Below are 21,096 nucleotides of genomic sequence, written 5' to 3' on the forward strand. Positions count from 1 at the left end.
AACAAGAAATTGAGAACTACTGCAGATATATGTAGGCATGTGTTGAAGTGGGTGGAAGAAACTAAGAATTTTCTGCCACTCAAACTCTTCATGTTCTGCACACACTGAGGAACAGTATCACCAGAGGCTTTTGAGAAGTTTGAGCTCTTTCATTTGTTAACTAATGTGACACAAACAACTGTTTCTATTTTTAGGAAAACATCCTTTTTTCTATAGGGACTCTTACACAAAAATTCTCTCCCAGTTCCTAAAAGATGTCTTCTGCCAAAAGCAATAAAATACTTAGGAATAAATTTAACTAAGGAGGCAAATGATCTGTACACTGAAAAGTATAAAATTTTGACAAAAGAAACTGAGGACACAAATAAATAGAAAGATATATTGTGTTCATGAACTGGAAGAATATTATTAAAATGTCTATCCTACCAAAAGCAATATACAGATCAATGAAATTCCCGCTAATATTCCAATAGCATTTTTCAACAGAAGTAGAATAAATAATTCTAAAACTTACAGAGAACTACAAAAGACCTTGAAGAGACAAAGCAACATTAAGAAAGAAGAATAAAGTTAGAGACATCACTCTTCCTGATTTCAAACTATATTACAAAGCTATAATAAACAAAAAAGTATGATACTGGCATTAAAACAGACACATAGATCAATGGAAAAAAGTAGAGTGGTAAGAAATAAACCCAAGCATATATTTCAATTACTTTTCAACAAAGGAGCCAAGAATACACAATGGGAAAAGTATAGTCTCTTCAATAAAAGGTGTTGGAGAAACTGAAAAGCCACATACAAAAGAATGAAGCTGGATCTCTATCTTACACCATACACAAAAATCACCTTGAACTAGATTAAAGAACTGAAAGTAGACCTGAAACCATAAAACTCCTAGAAGAAAAAAGGAGGCAAGCTCCTTGACATCAGTCTTAGCAATGATTTTTTTTGGATTTCATACCAAAAGTGAAGGAAATAAAAGCAAAAATAAACAAGTGGGATTATATCAAACTAAAAAGCTTCTGCTTAGCAAAGCAAACCATAAACACAATAAAGAGGCAACCTACGGAATGGGAAAAAATATTTGCAAACCACATACCCAATAAAGGGTTAATATACAAAATATATATGTAATTCATACAATTCAATTAAAAATAACTCAATTAAAAAATAGGCAAAGTACTTGAATGCACAATCTTCCAAAGAAGACACACTAAAGGCCAAGAGATACACAAGACGGTATTCAACATCACTAATCATAGGGGAAATGCAAATCAAAACCACAAAGAGCTATCACCTCACATCTGTTAGAATGGCTATTATTGGGAGGTCCCCTTGTGGCTCAGCAGCTTACAAACACAACTAGTATCCATGAGGATTCAGGTTTCATCCCTGGCCTTGTTCAGTAGGTTAAAGATCTGGTAGTTGCCATGAGCTGTAGGTCACAGATGTGGCTTGGATCCTGCATTGCTATGGTGTAGGCTGGCAGCTGCAGCTTGGATCCTGCATTGCTATGGTGTAGGCTGGCAGCTGCAGCTTGGATCCTGCATTGCTATGGTGTAGGCTGGCAGCTGCAGCTTGGATCCTGCATTGCTATGGTGTAGGCTGGCAGCTGCAGCTCTGATGTGATCCTAGCCTGGGAACTACCATATGCTACAGGTACACCCCCCCCCAAAAAAAGCAAAGAATGGCTATTATCAAAAAAGACAGAAATGAATAGGAAAACTTGTACGTTGGTGGTGGGAATGTAAGTTGAAACAGCCATTATGGAAAACAATACAGGAGTTGCTCAAGAAATTAAAAACAAAACTACCACAGGATCCAGAAAAATCCCACTTCTAGGTAATATCTAAAGGAAACAAAATCTCTATCTCAAAGACATATCTGTACTCCTATATTCACTGAAGCACTATTCCTAACAGTCAAGATATGGAAACAACCCAAGTGCATTAAATGGATGAATGGAAAAAAATGTGGTACATATATACAACAGTATATTGTTCAGCCTTAAAAATAGAAGGAAATCCTGCCATTTGCAACAACATGGATGAACATTTGCTTCACTTAAAGCGTTATGCTTATTTAAATGAAATAAGCCAGACAGAGGAAGACAAACATGGTACTACTTATACGTGGACTCTAAAAGAAGTTGAACATATGAACAGAGTAAAATGGTGGCTGCCAGGTGTTGGGGTAGTGGGAGAGGCTGGTAAAAAAGTACAACCTTTCAGTTGTAAGATGAAAAAGGTCTGAGTACCTAATGTATAATATGGGGACTATTGCCGGTAATATAACTAGAATTTGCTAAGAAAGTAGAAATGTTCACACCAAAAAATTTTAAAAGTAAAAAAAAGTGTGAGGTGATGGATGTGTGGAAATCCTTTCAAATCGTGTCGTACTTGAAATACATTTTACTATTATTTACCAATATACCTCAATAAAGCTGAAAATCAAGAAACATCCAGAATTTAAGTAAAAACATGGATTGGATCTCATATCATTATGTTGAGAGAAAAACATAAGACAGAAAAGATTCTATTACATGAAGTTTAAGGATAATTAAATGGATAAATACTTAAAGAAGTGATAGCTAGAGTAGATCTTAAGCATACACCAAAAAATCATGGTTATGTGGGGTGATGAATGTGTTAATTAATCTAATTCTGGTATGCATTTCAAAGATGATATGATGTCAGTCATATCATCACAGTGTATGCTTTAAATAGATATAATTCTATGTGTTAATTATACTTCCAAAGAGCTGAAAAATAAACATACATGTATGTACAAATAAATAAATATCTAGCAATAAGTCATATACTGCTTACCTCTGAGAGTGAGCACTGACTGAGAAGAAACAAGAGGGAACCTCCTGAGTACTGAAAATGTTCTGACTTTGATCTAAGTATCAGTTACATAGATGTGTACAATATATTAAGATTAGTGCACCTTATGCACTTCATTGTTAAATATAGTTTTTAAAATATTTTTAAAGTTAAGATACGTAAATTGCTTTGGGTAGTATGGCCATTTTTACAATATTAATTTTTCCAACCCAGGAGCAGGGAATATCTTTCCATTTCTTTCCATCTTCTCTAATTTCCTTGATTAATATTTTATAGTTCTCAGCATATAAGTCCTTTACCTCCTTGGTCAGGTGTATTCCCAGGCATTTGATTTTGGGGGGCAATTTTAAAAGGCATTGTATTTTTGTATTCCTTTTCTAATATTTCATTGTTAGTATACAGAAATGTGACTGATTTCTGAATGTTAATCTTACATCCTGCTATGTTGCTGAATTTGTTGATCAGTTCAAGTAGTTTTGGGGTTGAGACCTTAGGGTTTGCTATGTATAGTATCATGTCATCTGCATACAGTGACAGTTTTACCTCTTTTCTTCCTATTTGGATGCCTTTTATTTCTTTTGTTTGTCTGATTGCTGTGGCTAGGACTTCCAGTACTATGTTGAATAACAGTGGTGAGAGTGGACATCCTTGTCTTGTTCCAGATTTTAGTGGGAAAGCTTTCAGCTTTTCTCCATTGTAAAAATGACCATACTACCCAAAGCAATCTGCAGATTCAATACAATCCCTATCAAATTACCCACGACAGTTTTCACAGAACTACAACAAACAATCCAAAAATTTATATGGAACCACAAAAGACCCAGAAGTGACAAAGCAATCCTGAGGAACAAAAACCAAGCAGGAGGCATAACTTGCCCAGACTTCAGGCAATATGACAAAGCTACAGTCATCAAGACAGTGTGGTACTGGTACCAAAACAGACATACAGACCAATGGAACAGAATACAGAACCCAGAAATAAACCCTGACACCTATGGTTAATTAATCTTCAACAAAGGAGGCAAGAACATAAAATGGGAAAAAAACAGTCCTTTCGGCAAGCATTGCTGGGAAACCTGGACAGCTGCGTGTAAATCAATGAAACTAGAACACACCCTCACACCATGCACGAAAACAAACTCAAAATGGCTGAGAGACTTAAATATAAGACAAGACACCATCAAACTCCTGGAAGAGAACAGAGGCAAAACATTCTCTGATATTACCCTTATGAACACTTTCTCAGGTCACTCTCCCAAAGCAACAGAAATCAAAGCGAAAATCAGCCAATGGGACCTAATCAAACTGAAAAGCTTTTGTACAGCAAAGGAAACCAAAAAGAAAACAAAAAAACAACTTACAGAATGGGAGAAAATAGTTTCAAATGATGCAACGGACAAGGGCTTAATCTCTTCAATATACAAGCAACTTATACAACTCAACAGCAAAAAAGCCAACAACCCAATTGCAAAATGGGCAAAAGACCTAAATAGACATTTTTCCAAGGAAGATGTACAGATGTACAAGGATGTACAAGATGTACAAGGAAGATGTATAAGCACATGAAACAATGCTCAACATCACTGACTATTAGAGAAATGCAAATCAAAACTACCACAAGATACCACCTCACACCAGTCAGAATGGCCATCATTAATAAGTTCACAAATAACAAATGCTGGAGGGAGTGTGGAGAAAAGTGAACCCTCCTGCACTGTTGGTGGGAATGTAAGCTGGTACAGCCACTATGGAGAACAGTATGGAGGTAAGTTAGAAATCTATATGTAGAACTACCATGTGACCCAGCATCCCACCTTTGGGCATATATCCAGACAAAACTTCCCTTAAAAAAGACACATGCAAACGCATGTTCATTGCAGCTTTGTTCACAATAGCCAAGACATGGAAACAACCCAAATGTCCATTAACAGATGATTGGATTAGGAAGATGTGGAATACTACTAGCCATAAAAAAGAACAAAAGAATGCCATTTGCAGCAACATGGATGGAACAAGAGACTCTCATGCTGAGTGAAGTAAGTCAGAAAGAGAAAGACAAATACCATATGATATCACCTATATCTGGAATCTAATATAAGGCACAAATGAACCTTTCCACAGAAAAGAAAATCATGGACTTGCAGAATAGACTTGTGGTTGCCTGGGGGGAGGGGGAGGGAGTGGGATGAATGGGGTGCTTGGGGTTGATAGATACAGACTGTTGCCTTTGGAGTGGATTGGCGATGAGATCCTGCTGTGTAGCACTGGGAACTATGTCTAGTCACTTATGATGGAGCATGATAATGTGCGAAAATAGAATGTGTACATGTATGTGTAACTGGGTCACCATGCTGTACAGTAGAAAAAATTGTACTGGGGAAATAACTATTAAAAATAATAATAAATAATAATAAAGATAGATGGACAAAGGCAAAACAAAAAAAAATTCAAGAAAAATTTGGGGAGAAAAGTAACATCACTGCATGACTTCTGGGAAAAGATTTGGTTTTATAATATACAATATAATACACAGAATGCAATACACATAAGATAATTTTCATGCCAATATTTATAAATTTCTAACAATGTGGAAAAGTTGGGAAGACTGAGTTATATATACTCTCTCTGAAGGATACAGCTATTGTAAGGCATCACCCTTACTGAATGTTTTATGTGCCACTACAGCACTTTGTGAAGAACTCTTCAGATATTTATCACGCAAGTGAAATATAAACAAGCAATGTACCTGACTGTTTCAGACTATGAATGTATATCCACCCTGATTTCTAAAACCAGGGAAGCTGTTTTGCTTCTCAGCTAAAAGATTAGTGGGAGACATCTAAGCAACAAACACAGAAGACACTATTCCCCCCAACTCTTCTGTTATTTGAATCATATATTCAAATGTATTTAATCTCTGGTCCACATACCACCTGTAAAACCAAACAAGGTGGGAGTGACAGCATCTAATCCATAATTTCCCTATTGCTAGAAGCAGCTAGTAGCTGCCTTTGCAACATTCTTTCTGGTTTGCTATCAACTGAAAAAACAACTTAATTTGTATATAATTTTATATGGAAACTTACTAGCTCTACAGAAATAACAAAAATGGCACAAAGATACTGGCTTAAGAGCAATATTTCTCAAGCAGGTACAATTTTGACCTCATCATTAACCCAGGACACTGGCAATGTCTGGAGAATATTTTAATTGTCACAGGTGGGGCTGCTATGGGGATCTAGTGGATAAAAGCAAGAGATGCTGCTGAACATCTTATGGGGCCCAAGACAGCCCTTATCCACCCAACAAAGGATTATCCAGTCTAAAATGTAAAAAGTCAACTTGAAAAACCTGGACCTAGAGCTGCCATGGCAGGAAATATAGATTTATGTCATCAAAATATCCCTCGTTTATCTTTCTGGCTATGATATAGAGGTCAAAGGCCAGATCTACACAGACCATACAGCATTAATAGCAGAGGGGCAACTAGAATCTATAGAACCATTACTGGAACCTTATCTATGACTGAGGTATATAGGATTCCTGCTGCAACATTTCATATCTTTGATTATAAATAATAATTAACATCTATTTTAAAATGAGGTAGCCAAAGCAATACTCAAAGGAACACTTATTATAGATTTAAATATATTTATGACTGAAAAGAAGATTCAATAAATATTAGAAAATATTGATAAGTCTTGAGAAAAGTTTTAGAAAAGTAATTTAAAAATGAAGAAAGCTAAGCTATACAAAACCAAAAAGCCAAAACCAACCTTTATAATAAGCCACTACAAAGACATTATAAGAGAAGAAAATTATAGAACAACATCCCTGGTGAACATAGATTAAAAACTCTGAGGGAGTTCCCATTGTGGCTCAGTAGGTTAAGAATCCGACTAGTATCCATAAGGAGGTGGGCTCGATCTCTGGCCTCACTCAGTGGGTTAAGGATCTGTTGTTGGCAGAAGCTATGGTGTAGGTCACAGATGCGGCTCAAATCCCAAGTTACTATGGCTATGGCATAGGCCACCAGCTGCAGCTCTGATTCAACCCCTAGCCTGGGAACTTACACATGCCACAAGTGTGGCTCTAAAAAGAAAAACAAACAAACAAAAACTTTTACAGTATTAAAAAAAAATTCCAACAAAATATCAAAATGATAAACATCATGACAGAGTGGCTTAATCTCATGAACATATGGTGGGTCTAATTTATAAAAACCAATGTAATGTATCACATTAGCAGAATAAAAAAGAAAAACTATATGATCATCTCAACATACACAGAAAACGTATTAGACAAAATTCAATACCCACTTATAAGAATAATTCTCAGCAAAGTAGGAAAAGAACTATCTGTAGCTAATATATGTTATCTATAAAAAAAACTACAGCTTAATTATTTAATGTACCTACTTCATGGTGAAATATTAAATCTTTTCCAAAAAGATCAGGAACAAGATGAAGAAATCCATTCTCCCACTTCTGTTTTACATTTCAGTACATTGTACTGAAAAAGCTAGTCAGTACAGTAAGACAAGCAGAAGAAATACAAGGGATAAATACTGAAATTGAAAGCTTCTTTATTTCTAGATGACAATTATAAATGGAGAAAACCCAGTGGGATCTTAAAAAATTACTATAATAAATTATTTTAGGAATAGAGCAAGATACAAGGTCAATATACAAAACTGAACTGTATTTCCATATACTAGCAATACACAATTTAAAATAAAATTAGGGAGTTTCTGTTGTGGCTCATTGGGTTACAAACACAATTAGTATCCATGAGGATGTGGGTTCAATCCCTGGTCTTGCTTAGCAGGTTAAGGATCTGGCAATGCTGTGAGCTGTGGTGCAGCTTGCAGATGCAGCTCAGATCTTTCATTAATGTGGCTGCGGACTAGTTTGGTAGCTGCAGCTCCAATATGACCCCTAGCCAGAGAATTTCCGTGCTGCAAGAGGAGCCTGAAAAAGCAAACATAAAGAAAGAAAGAAAGAAAGAAATGTAAAAATTTTTTAAAGTATCTAGAAATAAGCCCAACAAAAGATGTATACGTTTATTACAATATAAAACACAACAAGAAATTTTAAAAGATCTTAGTAAGTGGCAAGATACATAATGTTCTTGGATCAGAAGATTCTATACTGCTATGATGGCAATTGTCTCCAAACTGAGCTATCAATTCCTCATAATTCTTGATAAAATTGCACAGCAATCAAGACTATGTAGTGTTAGTGAGAATACAGACTCAAAAAACAGATACCCTCTTCCCTCCTACACACAAATATCTATCTACCTTCCAACTTCTCTATCTATACATACATACATATTTTTCTTTTAATCAAGGCTTCAAGTCAATTAAACTTAGCAAAGTGTCTTCTTACATTTAGTACTAGAAAACTAAATATATGCATGGAAAAAAAGTGAATCTCAACTTTCTCACACTATACACAAAAGTTAATTTGAGATGAACCACAGACCTAAACATAAAAGCTAGAACCAAAATCAAAACAAAACAATCTATCCACCAAAAGACATCATATAAAAATGATAAGGAAAGACTGAAAAAATAGTTTTATTTCTCTTTCTCTTTCCACCTTGTCCTCTTGCATATGCTCAGGTGCTCACTCTCTCTCTTTCTCTCCTCTAGAGAAATTATATTTTATTATATAGATAATATATGATTGTTATCCAGAATATTTAAAACTCTTACAAATCAACAATAAATAATCATTTAGGGAAACTACCTCAGCCATCTCAGCCTCCAGAGGTGGGCATGGCCCACCACCACTAGGGGTCCATAAACAGGCATCACCTGCAGCCCCAGCCACCTCAGGAGATGCCAGAGAGGAAGGAACTGCAACTGAGCACCAACCATTGTTTCTCTAACTGCCCTGGAAACAAACAAGCCCTGTTGTTGCCACTGCCAAAGGCTCTAGGTGCTGCTTACACTTGCCTGAGGGTCTGCCACTTCCAAGAGCCCCGCAACCAGGAGCAGCATGATCCACCTCCCCAGAGGTCCTTACCATTACAAGGGCCCAGCAACCAGACACTGGCTATTGGCCCTGCCCATTGCCTTGCATCTCCTGGGAAGCAAGTGCAAGTTGTACACCAGCACAACACCTATTAAGGGGATAACAGCCTGCACACACTGAGGAAAGAGACATCAATCATCCAAACCAAAAGCAGCCCTCACACCAGAAAAAAAAAAGTAAGCCCTCACAAACTACCCAGAGATGTTCTCACATATAAATAGTCCTCACAGACTACAATAGCTGTTTTCCCTAAAGTCATAGAACAGGAAAAATATCAGCAAAATGAAGAAGCTCAGGAGCCATTCCCAGTAAAAAGAACAGGAGAATTCCCCTGAAGGAGCTAACAATGAAACAGAACTCTGCAGTCTAACAGACACCGAGTTCAAAAAGGTAAGAGTGAACATTCTGAAGGAATTAAGAGAGAATATGAAGGACTTAAGAGCGGATATGAACAGTAATGCAAGTTACTTTAGAAAGGAACTAGAAAACATAAGAAGAAGCCAAGAAAAATTAAAAAATTAATTTGCAGAGACCAAGCTGAGTTAAAGGCACTGAAGAACAGAATGAATAATGCATAAGAACTAATAAGTGACTTGGAAGATAGAATAATGAAAATCACCCAATCAGGACAGGAGACAGAAAACCAAATGAAAAAAACAGGAAAGCAATATAAGAGATCTATGGGTAACATAAATCAGGCCCGTCTATGCATCACAGCATTCGAGAAGGAGAGGAAAAACAAAAGGGGATAGAAAATATATTTGAAGAAATTATGTCTGAAAACGTTCCAAATCTAAAGACAGATATCAAGATATAGGAAGCACAGAGGACCCCAAACAAGTTGACCCAAACAGACCTACCCAAAGACATATTATAATAAAAATGGTAAAAGTTTAAGATAAGGAGAGGATTCTAAAGGCAGCAAGAGAAAACCAAAGAGTTAATTATAAGGGAACTCCCATAAGACTATCAGCTAATTTCACTATAGAAATACTACAGGACAGAAGAGAGTGGCAAAATATATTCAAAGTTGTAAAAGGGAACAATATGCTGCCTAGAACAGTCTACCCAACAAGAATATAATTTAAAATAGAAGGAGAAATAAAGAATTTCTCCAAACAACAAAAACTAAAAGAATACAGAAATACTAAACACATTCTAAAAGCAATACTGAAAGGCGTCCTCTAAATAGGAGAGAAGTTAGAAGATATAGGATGAAGGATCTCACAACTGGAAGGTAATCACTTAAATAAGCCAGTATACAGATCTAAAAGGAAAAAAAAAATCACATATTTGGAAAAGTGATGATAAACACAAAGAACAGCAAGAGGAAAAACATAAAGATATTAAAAAAGGACATTAATATCATAAAATGTAAGGAAGTAAGAAAATCTTGACTCTTTATTTTTAGAATGTGTTTGAGCATATATGACTATAAAGTTAACGAATATAGGAAGGGATTAACATACCTGAAAAACAGGGCAACCATAAATCAAAACCAAACAATACATTCACAAAGCTAAAAAGGACAAAAGCATAAAATAAAAGGGAATCATCTAACCAAAAATAGAAAGGAATAAAGGAGAAACATAAACACACATTTATCAATAATTACCTTAGGGAGTTCCCATAATGGCTCAGTGTTAACAAACCTGACTAGGATCCATGAGGATATAGATTTGACCCTGGCCACGGTCAGTGGGTTAAGGATCTAGCGTTGCCATGAGCTATGTTGTGGGTTGCAGATATGGATCAGATCCTGCATTGCTATGGCTATGGCATAGGCCGGCAGCTGTAGCTCCAATTCAACCCCTAGCCTGGGAACTTCTGTATGCCGCAGGTGCGGCCCTAAAAAAAAGGCAAAATCATCATCACCATCATCATCATCATCATTACCTTAAAAGTCAATGGACTGAATGTTCCAAACAAAAGACAGAGAGTAACAGACTGGATAAAAAAACAAGAGCCTTGGAGTTTCCATCGTGGCACAGTGGTTAACGGGTCTGATTGGGAACCATGGGGTTGAGGTTCGATCCCTGGCCTTGCTCAGTGGGTTGACAATCTGGCGTGGCTGTGGGCTGTGGTGTAGGATGCAGACGCGGCTCGGATCTCGTGTTGCTGTGGCTCTGGCGTAGGCCAGTGGCTGCAGCTCCGATTCTACCCCTGGCCTGGGAACCTCCATATGCCACGGGAGGGGCCCAAGAAATGGCAAAAAGACCAAAAAAAAAAAAAAAAAAAAAAAAACAAGAGCCTAGGTGTTCCCATTGTGGCTCAAAGGTAACAAACTTGACTAGTATCCAGGAGGACGTGGGTTCAATCCCTGCCTTCACTCAGTGGGTTAAGAATCTGGCTTGCCAGAAGCTATGCTGTAGGATGCAAATGCAGTTTGGACCCACTGTTGCCGTGGCTGTGATGTAGGCTGGCATCTATAGCTCTGATTCAACCCCTAGCCTGGGAACTTCCGTATGTTGCAGGTGCAGCCCTAAACACACACACACACACACACACACACACACACACATATAACCCAAAGGCCATGAAGAAAAACAAAGGAAGACACTATTTAATGATAAAGGGATCAATTCAAGAAGAGGGTATTACACTCGTCAATACAGACGCCCCTAAGATAGGAGCACCCAAATACATACAACAAATACTAACAGATATAAAAGGAGAAATTGATGGGAATAAAATAATAGTAGGAGATTTTTAACACCCCACTTACAACAGACAGATCCTCTAGACAGAAAATCATTAAGTCAACAGAGATTCCTAAATGACACAATAGAAAACTTAGACTTAATTGATATTTTCAGGAAATTACATCCAAAAAAAACCAAAATGTACATTCTTTTCAAGGGCACATGGAACATTCTCAAGGACTGAACACATAGTGGGGCACAAAACTAACCTCAACAGTTGAGTATAGAAATTATTTCAAGCATCTTCTCTGACCACAATGGCATAAAACTAGAAATCAACTACAGGAAAAAAAATGAGAAAAAAACTGACTACTTGGAGACTAAACAGCATGCCACTAAAAAAAAACCAATGGGTCAACAAGGAAATCAAAAGGGAAATTTAAAACAAAAACAAAAACCTCAGGAAAATGATAATGAAAACACAAGCATTCAAAATCTATGGGATGTTGCAAAAACCGTTCTTAAGAGGGAAGTTCATGGTAATACAAAAAAGAAGAAAAATCTCAAATCAACAACTTAACCTACCACTAAAAGAATTAGAAAAAGAAGAACAAACAAAACCTAAAGTCAGTAGAAGGAAGGATATCATAAAGATCGCAGAAGAAATCAATAAAAAGAGATTCAAAAATAATAGAAAAAAATCAATAAAGCCAAGAGCTGGTTCTTTGAAAGGATAAACAAAATTGACAAACCCCCAGCCAGACTCACCAAGAAGAGGAGACAAAGAACTCAAACAAAATAAGAAATGAAAAAGGAGAAATCTCAAAGGGTACCATAGACATACAAAAAAGCATAAGAGAGCACTATGAACAATTATACGCCAACAAATTTGACAACCTACAAGAAATGTATACCTTTCTAGAGAAATAGCCTGCCAAAACCAAATCAGGAAACTACCAAAAAAGAAAATTATAGGCCAATATCTTTAATGAATATAGACACAAAAATTCTGAACAAAATTTTAACCGACTGAATCCAACAACACATCAAAAAGACCATACACCATGATCAAGTGGGATTCATCCACAAATCAATCAACATCATACACCACATTAACAAAAGTCAAAAACCACATGATCATCTTAATTGATGCAGAAAAAGCATCTGACAAAATCCAACATCCATTCATTCATGATAAAAACTCTTACCAAAATGGGTATAGAGAGAACATACCTTAACATAATAAAAGCCATTTATGACAAACCCACAGTCGATATAATACTCAAAGAGAAAAGCTGAAAGCATTCCTGCTAAAATCTGGAATAAGACAAGGATGCCCACGCTCACCACTTTTATTCAACATAGTATTGGAAATCCTGGCCACAGAAATCAGACAAACAAAAGAAATAAAAGGTATCCAAATTGGAAGAGAAGAGGTAAACTGTCACTCTATGCAGATTATATGACGCTATACATAGAAAACCCTAAGGTCTCCACAAGAAAAATACCCAAACTGATCAATGAATTCAGCAAAGTAGCAGGACACAAGATTAACATTCAAAAATTGGTTGCATTTCTATATACTATCAATGACATATTAGAAAAGGAATGTAAGAGTTCCCATTGTGCCTCAGCAGTAATGAATGTGGCTAGTATCCAGGAGTAGGTGGGTTCGATCCCTGGCCTCAGTAACTTTGTTAAGGATCAGGCACTGTCACGAGCTGTGGTGTAGGAGGCAGACATGGCTTGGATCTGTCATTGTCATGGCTGTGGTGTATGTAGGCTGGCAGCTGCACCTCTTATTCAACTCCTAGCCTGGGAATTTCCATATGCCACAGGTGTGGCCATAAAAAAAATAAAATATAAAAATACAGCATCTTTTAAACTCATATCCAAAAATATTAAATACCTAAGAATAAACATGACCAAGGAGGTGAAAGACTTATATACTGAGAACTATAAAACACTACTCAAGGAAATTAAAGAGGATTCAAAGAAATGGAAAGATAGCCTACGCTCTTGGATTGGAAGAATTAATATCATTGAAATGGCCATGCTACCCAAAGCCATCTAAAGATTTAATGCAATTTCTATCAAATACCCATGACACTTTTCACAGAACTACAACAAACAATCCAAAATTTTATATGGAACCATAAAAGACCCAGAAGTGCCAAAACAATCCTGAGAAACAAAAACCAAGCAGGAGGCATAACTCTTCCAGACTTCAGACAATATTACAAAGCTACAGTAATCAAGGCAGTGTGGTACTTGTACAAAAATATACATACAGACAAATGAAATGGAATAGAATAGAGAACCCAGAAATAAACTCAGACACCTATGGTCAATTAATCTTCAATAAAAGAGGCAAGAATATAAAATGGAAAAAAGACAGTCTCTTCAGCAAGTGATGCTGGGAAAACTGGACAGCTGCGTGTAAATTAATGAAACTAGAACACATCCCTACACCATGCACAAAAATCAACTTTAAGAGGCTTAAAGACTTAAAGACACCATAAAACTCCTAGAAGAGAACACAGGCAAAACATTCTCTGACATCAAATGTAGAAATGTTTTCTTAGGTCAGTCTCCCAAGGCAATAGAAATAAAAATAAAAATAAAACAATGGGACCTAATTGAACTTACAAGATTTTGCACAGCAAAGGAAACAATTAAAAAACCCCAAAAAGACAACCTACATAATGGAAGAAAATAGCTGCAAATGATGCAACCAATAAGTGCTTAATCTCTAAAATATACAAACAATTCAAAGAATTCAACAGCAGGAGTTCCCATCGTGGCGCAGTGGTTAACGAACCGAACAAGGAACCATGAGGTTGTGGGTTCGATCCCTGCCCTTGCTCAGTGGGTTAACAATCCGGCATTTCCGTGAGCTGTGCTGTAGGTTGGAGACGCAGCTCGGATCCAGCATTGCTGTGGCTCTGGCGTAGGCTGGTGGCTACAGCTCCGATTCGACCCCTAGCCTGGGAACCTCCATATGCCGCAAGAGCGGCCCAAGAAAATGGCAAAAAGACAAACAAAACAAAACAAAAAGAATTCAACAGCAAAAAAAACAAACAACCCAATTGAAAAATGGGCAGAAGACCTGAGTAAACATTTCTCCAAAAAAGACATACAGATGGCCAAAGGCACATGAAAAAATACTCAACATCACTAATTATCAGAGCCATGGAAATCAAACTACAAAGAGGTACCACCTCACACTGGTAAGAATGGCTATCATTAATAAGTCTACAAATAACATGCTGGAGAAGGTGTGGAGGAGGGAGAACTTTCCTACGTTTTTGTTGAGAATGTAAAGCAGTACAACTACTCTGAAAAATAGTATGGAGGTACTTCAGAAACTAAATATAGAACTACCATATGATCCAGCAATTCCACTCCTGGGCATATATCCAGACAAAACTATAACTCAAAAAGATATATGCATCCCAATGTTCATTGCAGCACTATTCACCATAGCCAAGACATGTAAACAACCTAAATGTCCACTGACAGATGAGTGGATTAAGATGTTGTACAGATTAAGATGGCAGACTAGAAGGACTGGAACTCGACTTCTCCTCAGAAAAACAGCAAAATTGCAGCCAAATGCTGAACAACCCATACCAAGTGGACTGGAAACTTTAAAAAAGATATCCTACTCCAGAAGACAAAGAGGAGGCCACATCAAGAGGTAGGAGGGGCAAATACGTGATATAAGCGACTCTATACCTCCCAGGTGGGAAGCCCCACAGACTAGAAAGTAACTGTATCACAGAGACTCACCTAAAGAAGTGAGGGTTCTGAGCCCCACGTCAAATCCCCATGCCTGGGGATCTGGCACTGGGAGAAAGAGCCCCTGGAACATCTGGCATTGAAGGCCAGTGGGGCTTGTGTGCAGGAGCTCCACAGGACTGGGGGAAACAGAGACCCCATTCTTGAAAGGCGCACACAGTCTTTCATGTACACTGGGTCTCAGGGCAAAGCAGAGGCTCCATAGAAATCAGGGTCTAACCTGACTACAGTTTTTGGAGGATCTCCTGGGAAAACAGGGAGTAACTATGGTTCATTATGGGAGAAGTACATTATAGGCAAAGCTCTCAGGAATACTCATCAGGCTGTGTGTCTCTGGAGGTGGCCATTTTGGGAAAATCTGGCCCCACCCATCAGCCCTAAGAAGTCCCAGGGCAAACAATAATCTAGGTGGGATCACAGCCCCACCTGTCAGTAAACAGGCTAACTAACCCCCTATGCCCACCACCAGCACATAGCTTCCTCTCATCACACCCAGAGACAAAGCCCCAACCACCAGAGGGATAGGAATCAGCTGCACCTACCAGTGGGCAGGCACCAGTTCCTCCCAACAGGAAACCTACAGCAAGCCCCTGTACCCTCTTCAGCCACAAAGAGGGCAGACACCAGAAGTAAAAGAGGCTACAGCTCTATTGTCTGCAAAAAAAGGACACAACAAAAATCTATAAAAATGAAAAGGCAGAGAACTATAACTCAGAAAAGGGAGAAAGAAAAACCCCCAGAAAAACAGCTAAGTGATCTGAAGATTATCAGCCTCTAGGAAAAAGACTCTAGACTGATGTTGCTGAAGATGATACAAGCAAGACACTAGCAATACACTGGAGGCAAAGATGGATAATTTACAGCAAACGCTGAGCAAAGAAATACGAGATTCAAAACTTAAGCAAGCAGAGATGTGAAATACAATAACTGAAATAAAAAATTCATTAGAAGCAACCAACAGCAGAATACAGGAGGCAGAAAAACAAATAGGCAAGGTGGAAGGCAGACTAGTGGAAATCACTGATGCAGAACAGAAAAGAGAAAAAAGATAGAAAAGAAATGAGGAGAGTCTGAGAACTCTGGGACAACGTTACAGACACCAACATCTGTATTATTGGGGTGCCAAAAGGAGAAGAGAGAGATAACAACTTGTTTATTTTTATAACCAATGTTTGATTATTAAAGGAGATCATTAAGAATAAAGTTAAAATTAAATGGGCTCATGTTTTCAAATCATTAAATTTTTTACTCTATTCAAATCACTCAAGTTTCATGGTTAACCTGTGTTCATTTAAAATGCACACAGGTAAATAGATAAAAACCCTTCAGAAAGTGGGCATAGCGGGAACTGACCTCAACATAATAAAGGCCATATATGACAAACCCACAGCTAACATCATTCTCAATGGAGAAAAGCTGAAAGAATTCCCCCTGTGATCAGGAACAAGACAAGGATGTCTGCTCTCACCACTACTCTTCAACATAGTTTTGGAAGTCCTAGCCACGGCAATCAGAGAAGTAAAAGAAATAAAAGGAATCCAAATTGGAAAGGAAGAAGTAAAACTATCACTATTTGCAGATGACATGATACCATACCTAGAGAATCCTAAAGACTCCACCAGAAAACTGTTAGAGCTCATCCACGAATTTGGCAAAGTCACAGGATACAAAATCAATACACAGAAATCGACAGCGTTTCTATATACTAACAATGAAAAAGCAGAAAAGGAAATTAGGGAAACAATCCCGTTTACCATGGCATCCAAAAGAATAAAATACCTAGGAGTAAACCTACCTAAAGAAACAAAAGACCTGTACTCTGAAAACTACAAGCCACTGATGAAAGAAATCAAAGATGACACAAATAGATGGAAAGACATACCATGCTCGTGGACTGGAAAAATCAATACTATCAATATGACTATACTACCTAAGGCAATCTACAGATTCAATGCAATCCCTATCAAATGACCAAGGACATTTTTCACAGAACTTGAACAAAATATTTTAAAGTTTGTTTGGAAGCACAAAAGACCCAGAATAGGCAAAGCCACCCTGAGAAAGAAAAATGGAGCTGGAGGAATCAGGCTTCTGGACTTCAGACTATACTACAAAGCTTCAGTCATCAAAACTATGGTACTGCCACAAAGACAGAAATATAGATCCAGTGGAACAGGATAGAAAGCCCAGAATTAAACCCACACACCTACAACCAACTCATCTATGACAAAGGAGGCAAGAATATACAATGGAGAAAGGACAGCTTGTTCAATAAGTGGTGCTGGGAAAACTGGACAGCCACATAGAAAAGAATGAAATTACAACACTTCCTAATACCACACACAAAAATAAACTCAAAATGGATTAAAGATCTAAATATAAGACCAGATATGATATAACTCTTAGAGGAAAACATAGGCCAAACACTCTCTAACATAAACGACAGCAACATCTTCTCAGATCCACCTCCTAGAGTAACGACAATAAAAACAAAAATAAACAAATGGGACCTAATCAAACTTAAAAGTTTCTGCACAGCAAAGGAAACCCTAAACAAAACGAAAAGACAACCCACAGAATGGGAGAAAACATTTGCAAGTGAATCAACTGACAAGGGATTAATCTCCAAAATTTATAAACACCTTCTGCAGCTCAATACCAAAAAAAACAAACAACCCTGTCAAAAAATGGGCAAAAGATCTAAACAGACAATTCTCCAAAAAAGACATACAGATGGCCAAAAAACACATGAAAAGATGTTCAACATCACTCATTATCAGAGAAAGGCAACTCAAAACCACTATGAGGTACCACCTTACACCAGCCAGAATGGTCATTATTAAAAAGTCTAAAAATGGTAAGTGCTGGAGAGGGGTGCAGAAAAGGGAACCTTAATACACCATAGAAAACGGTAAGGAGATTCCTCAGAAAACTAAAAATAGAATTACCATTTGATCCAGCAATCCCACTCCTGGGCATCTATCCAGAGAAAACCTTGACTAAAAAAGATACATGTACTCCAATGTTCACTGTAGCACTCCATACAATAGCCAAATCATGGAAACAGCCTAAATGTCCATTAACAGAGGAGTGGATCAAGAAGATGTGGTATGTATACTCAATGGACTATTACTCAGCCATTAAAAGGAAATAACAACATTTGCAGCAGCATGGACTGACCTAGAAATTATCTTGCTGAGTGAAGTCAGTCAGATGGTTAGACACCAACATCAAATGCTATCAGTTACATGTGGAATCTAAAAAAAGTATACAATGAACTTCTTTGCAGAAAAGATACTGACTCACAGACTTTGAAAAACTTACAGTTTTCAAATGAGACAGGTTGGGGGATGAGGGGACACACTGAAGGTTTGGGATTTAAATACTCTAAAATTTGGTTGTGATGATCGTTGTACAACTATAAATGTAATAAAATTCATTGAGTAATAAAAAATAGGCATTAAAAAATAAAAATATTTAAAAAAAAATATGTTGTACACATTCACAATGGAATATCACTCAGCCATAAAAAGATAAGCACCCTGTCCATCCACACAGCTGGATCTGCCTCTGAAGCTGGATCACACCTCAAGTCAAATGAGATGAGCAGGTACTGCTTCTCTTCTCAGTCATGTAGGAAAAACCCTGTGGCTCCCAAAGGTGCCCATCCCAAGGACTGAACACTCTGAATTGAAGCAACTCCCTCTTGCTGTAGTTAATAGCAAATGCATCTCTTTGCAAGATGGGCAAAGAAACTGGACTCCAGGCTACAAAGACCTTCAGGCTATCTACAGGTGGGAGTTCATGCTAAAGATTCAATCATCTACATTTTCTGGTCAGTAATTAACCAGGCCTCATCTGGGCAGTGGTAAGCATGCTGAGTCTATTAGCTGGGAGCATGCTGTGGGTACCACTCTCTGGTGATCACCCCAAATGTTTGCACCTGGATGTGGGTTGTACGCCTGGACAGCCCAGGCCCACCTCCACGTAACTGGTCTTGAAGGGCTGCTGCTCTGGACAGGAGACCCAGTCCTCCCCTGGACTGACTGGAGAGTAGTAGGCAGCCGGCTCATTCACCAGTGGCCTAGGCCAACCAGGGGGCAGAGGTTCCTGACTGGTGCAGCCCTCTGCAAAAGCCATCCATGAGGAGTGTTGCCTGCTTTGGTAATTTAAAATGATCTGTTTCCTGTTTTCTATTCTGTGCATGTTTTTTCCAGAAACCTTCTCACAATGGGCATAGCCATTCTGAAAATAATGTTTGTTAGCGAAATAACAAAACAAGTGTTTGTTGTAAACACAATTTTTTTTTTAAAAAAAGGAAATGTCCACAAAAAAAAAAAAAAAAAAACTTGTACAGGAGTGTTTATAACACTAACTTTATTCATAATAGCCAAAAAATAAAAAAAAGAGACAAATCAACTTTCCATATGATGAAATACCATTCAGAAAAAAGAGAAAAATTACCAGTACACACAACACTGATAAATTCCAAATGTGGGGAGTTCCCTGCATGGCACAGTAGGTTAAGAATCCAACTGCAGCAACTTGGGTTGCTGTGAAGGTATGGGTTCAATTCCCAACCCAGCACAGTGGGTTGAAGAATTTGGGGTTGCCACAGCTGTGGCATAGGTTGCGGCTGTGGCTCAGATTTAATTCCTGGCTCAGCAACTTCCATATGCCTTGGGTGTAGCCATAAAAAATTTTTTTTTTAATTTCAACTGTGGGTCCAGCTTCCTTTCAACATGCAAAAAAAGAGAAATCTGAGGTTGGCTTGAATTCCAAATACCATCCTTAGCTTATATTATAAATTTGACTGTGCTGCAGATAAGATTCAGAATATCTTATGGTGATGCTCTTTTCTGAGGTAAAATAGATTAGGAGTAAGTATAATTCTTGAATGTTATCCACAAAACAAATAGTTGCCACTCTACTACTTGACTCTGGTCTTTTAAAGCACAGTATTTCCAGAAATTCAGTCTCCTAGCTATCCAAACACAAGTTGACATATGACATCAGTCTTTGAGCTTCTCAAGATCAAAGTGCTCCTTGTATGCATTCCTGGCACCTACCTGAGGGTCTGGTAAATATTTCTTAGTAAATCTTTTTATTAAATGACTAGAAGAAGGGAGAAGTTATAGTAAAAAGCCTTGAGCAATCTATAGACTAAGCTAAATAAGAGAAAATTGCATTAACATAACACTACCCATTTTAGAAATGATTATAAAACCCAGAGGCAAAAAAAAAATGAATGTGTCTAAGTAAAACTTACTCTATAAGCTAAGGATGTAATATGGAATTCAAGCTAACTCACTTGATTTCTAGTTCTCTGTAGTGAATATCTACATCTTTTACCCTCTTTTTTGAATTTTCCACTTTTCGATGGCCCATGTTGAAGTTTGATTGTTTCTTTCTTTCTTTTTTTTTTTTTTTTTTTTGTCTTTTTGCCTTTTCTTGAGCTGCTCCCGTGGCATATGGAGGTTCCCAGGCTAGGGATCTAATCGGAGCTGTAGCCACTGGCCCACACCAGAGCCACAGCAATGTGGGATCTGAGCCACATCTGCAACCCACACCACAGCAATGCCGGATCCTTAACCCACTGAGCAAAGCCAGGGATAGAACCCACAACCGCGTGGTTTGTAGTCGGATTCGTTAACCATTGTGCCACGACAGGAACTCCTGATTGTTTCTTTTAACCTATCTTCTGGTTCATTAATTCTCTTTTCAGTTGTATCTAATCTGATGTTAATGACTAAGTTTTAAATA

General features: G+C 37.7%; 1 protein-coding gene across 11 annotated transcripts in view; it reads right to left on the bottom strand.

Moving 5' to 3' along the window:
• Positions 1-21,096, bottom strand: part of NUBPL (NUBP iron-sulfur cluster assembly factor, mitochondrial) — a 241,101-nt gene that overhangs the window by 87,526 nt on the left and 132,479 nt on the right. For 2 of the 11 annotated variants that reach the window (XM_084969036.1, XM_084969032.1), the window contains one exon: positions 7,419-7,819. The exons of the other annotated variants lie outside the window; for them this stretch is intronic. In XM_084969036.1, coding sequence (XP_084825162.1) covers positions 7,787-7,819 — 33 coding nt within the window. In that variant the 3' untranslated portion in view covers positions 7,419-7,786. Of the gene's footprint in view, positions 1-7,418; positions 7,820-21,096 lie in introns of those variants that run through there. 11 annotated transcript variants of the gene reach the window in all.

This window comes from Sus scrofa, chromosome 7 (assembly GCF_054392235.1).
Source record: "Sus scrofa isolate SSC_HxYL_T2T_F1_AM1 chromosome 7, Sscrofa_HxYL_maternal_Yorkshire_Landrace_v2.0, whole genome shotgun sequence".
NCBI lineage: Eukaryota > Metazoa > Chordata > Mammalia > Artiodactyla > Suidae > Sus > Sus scrofa.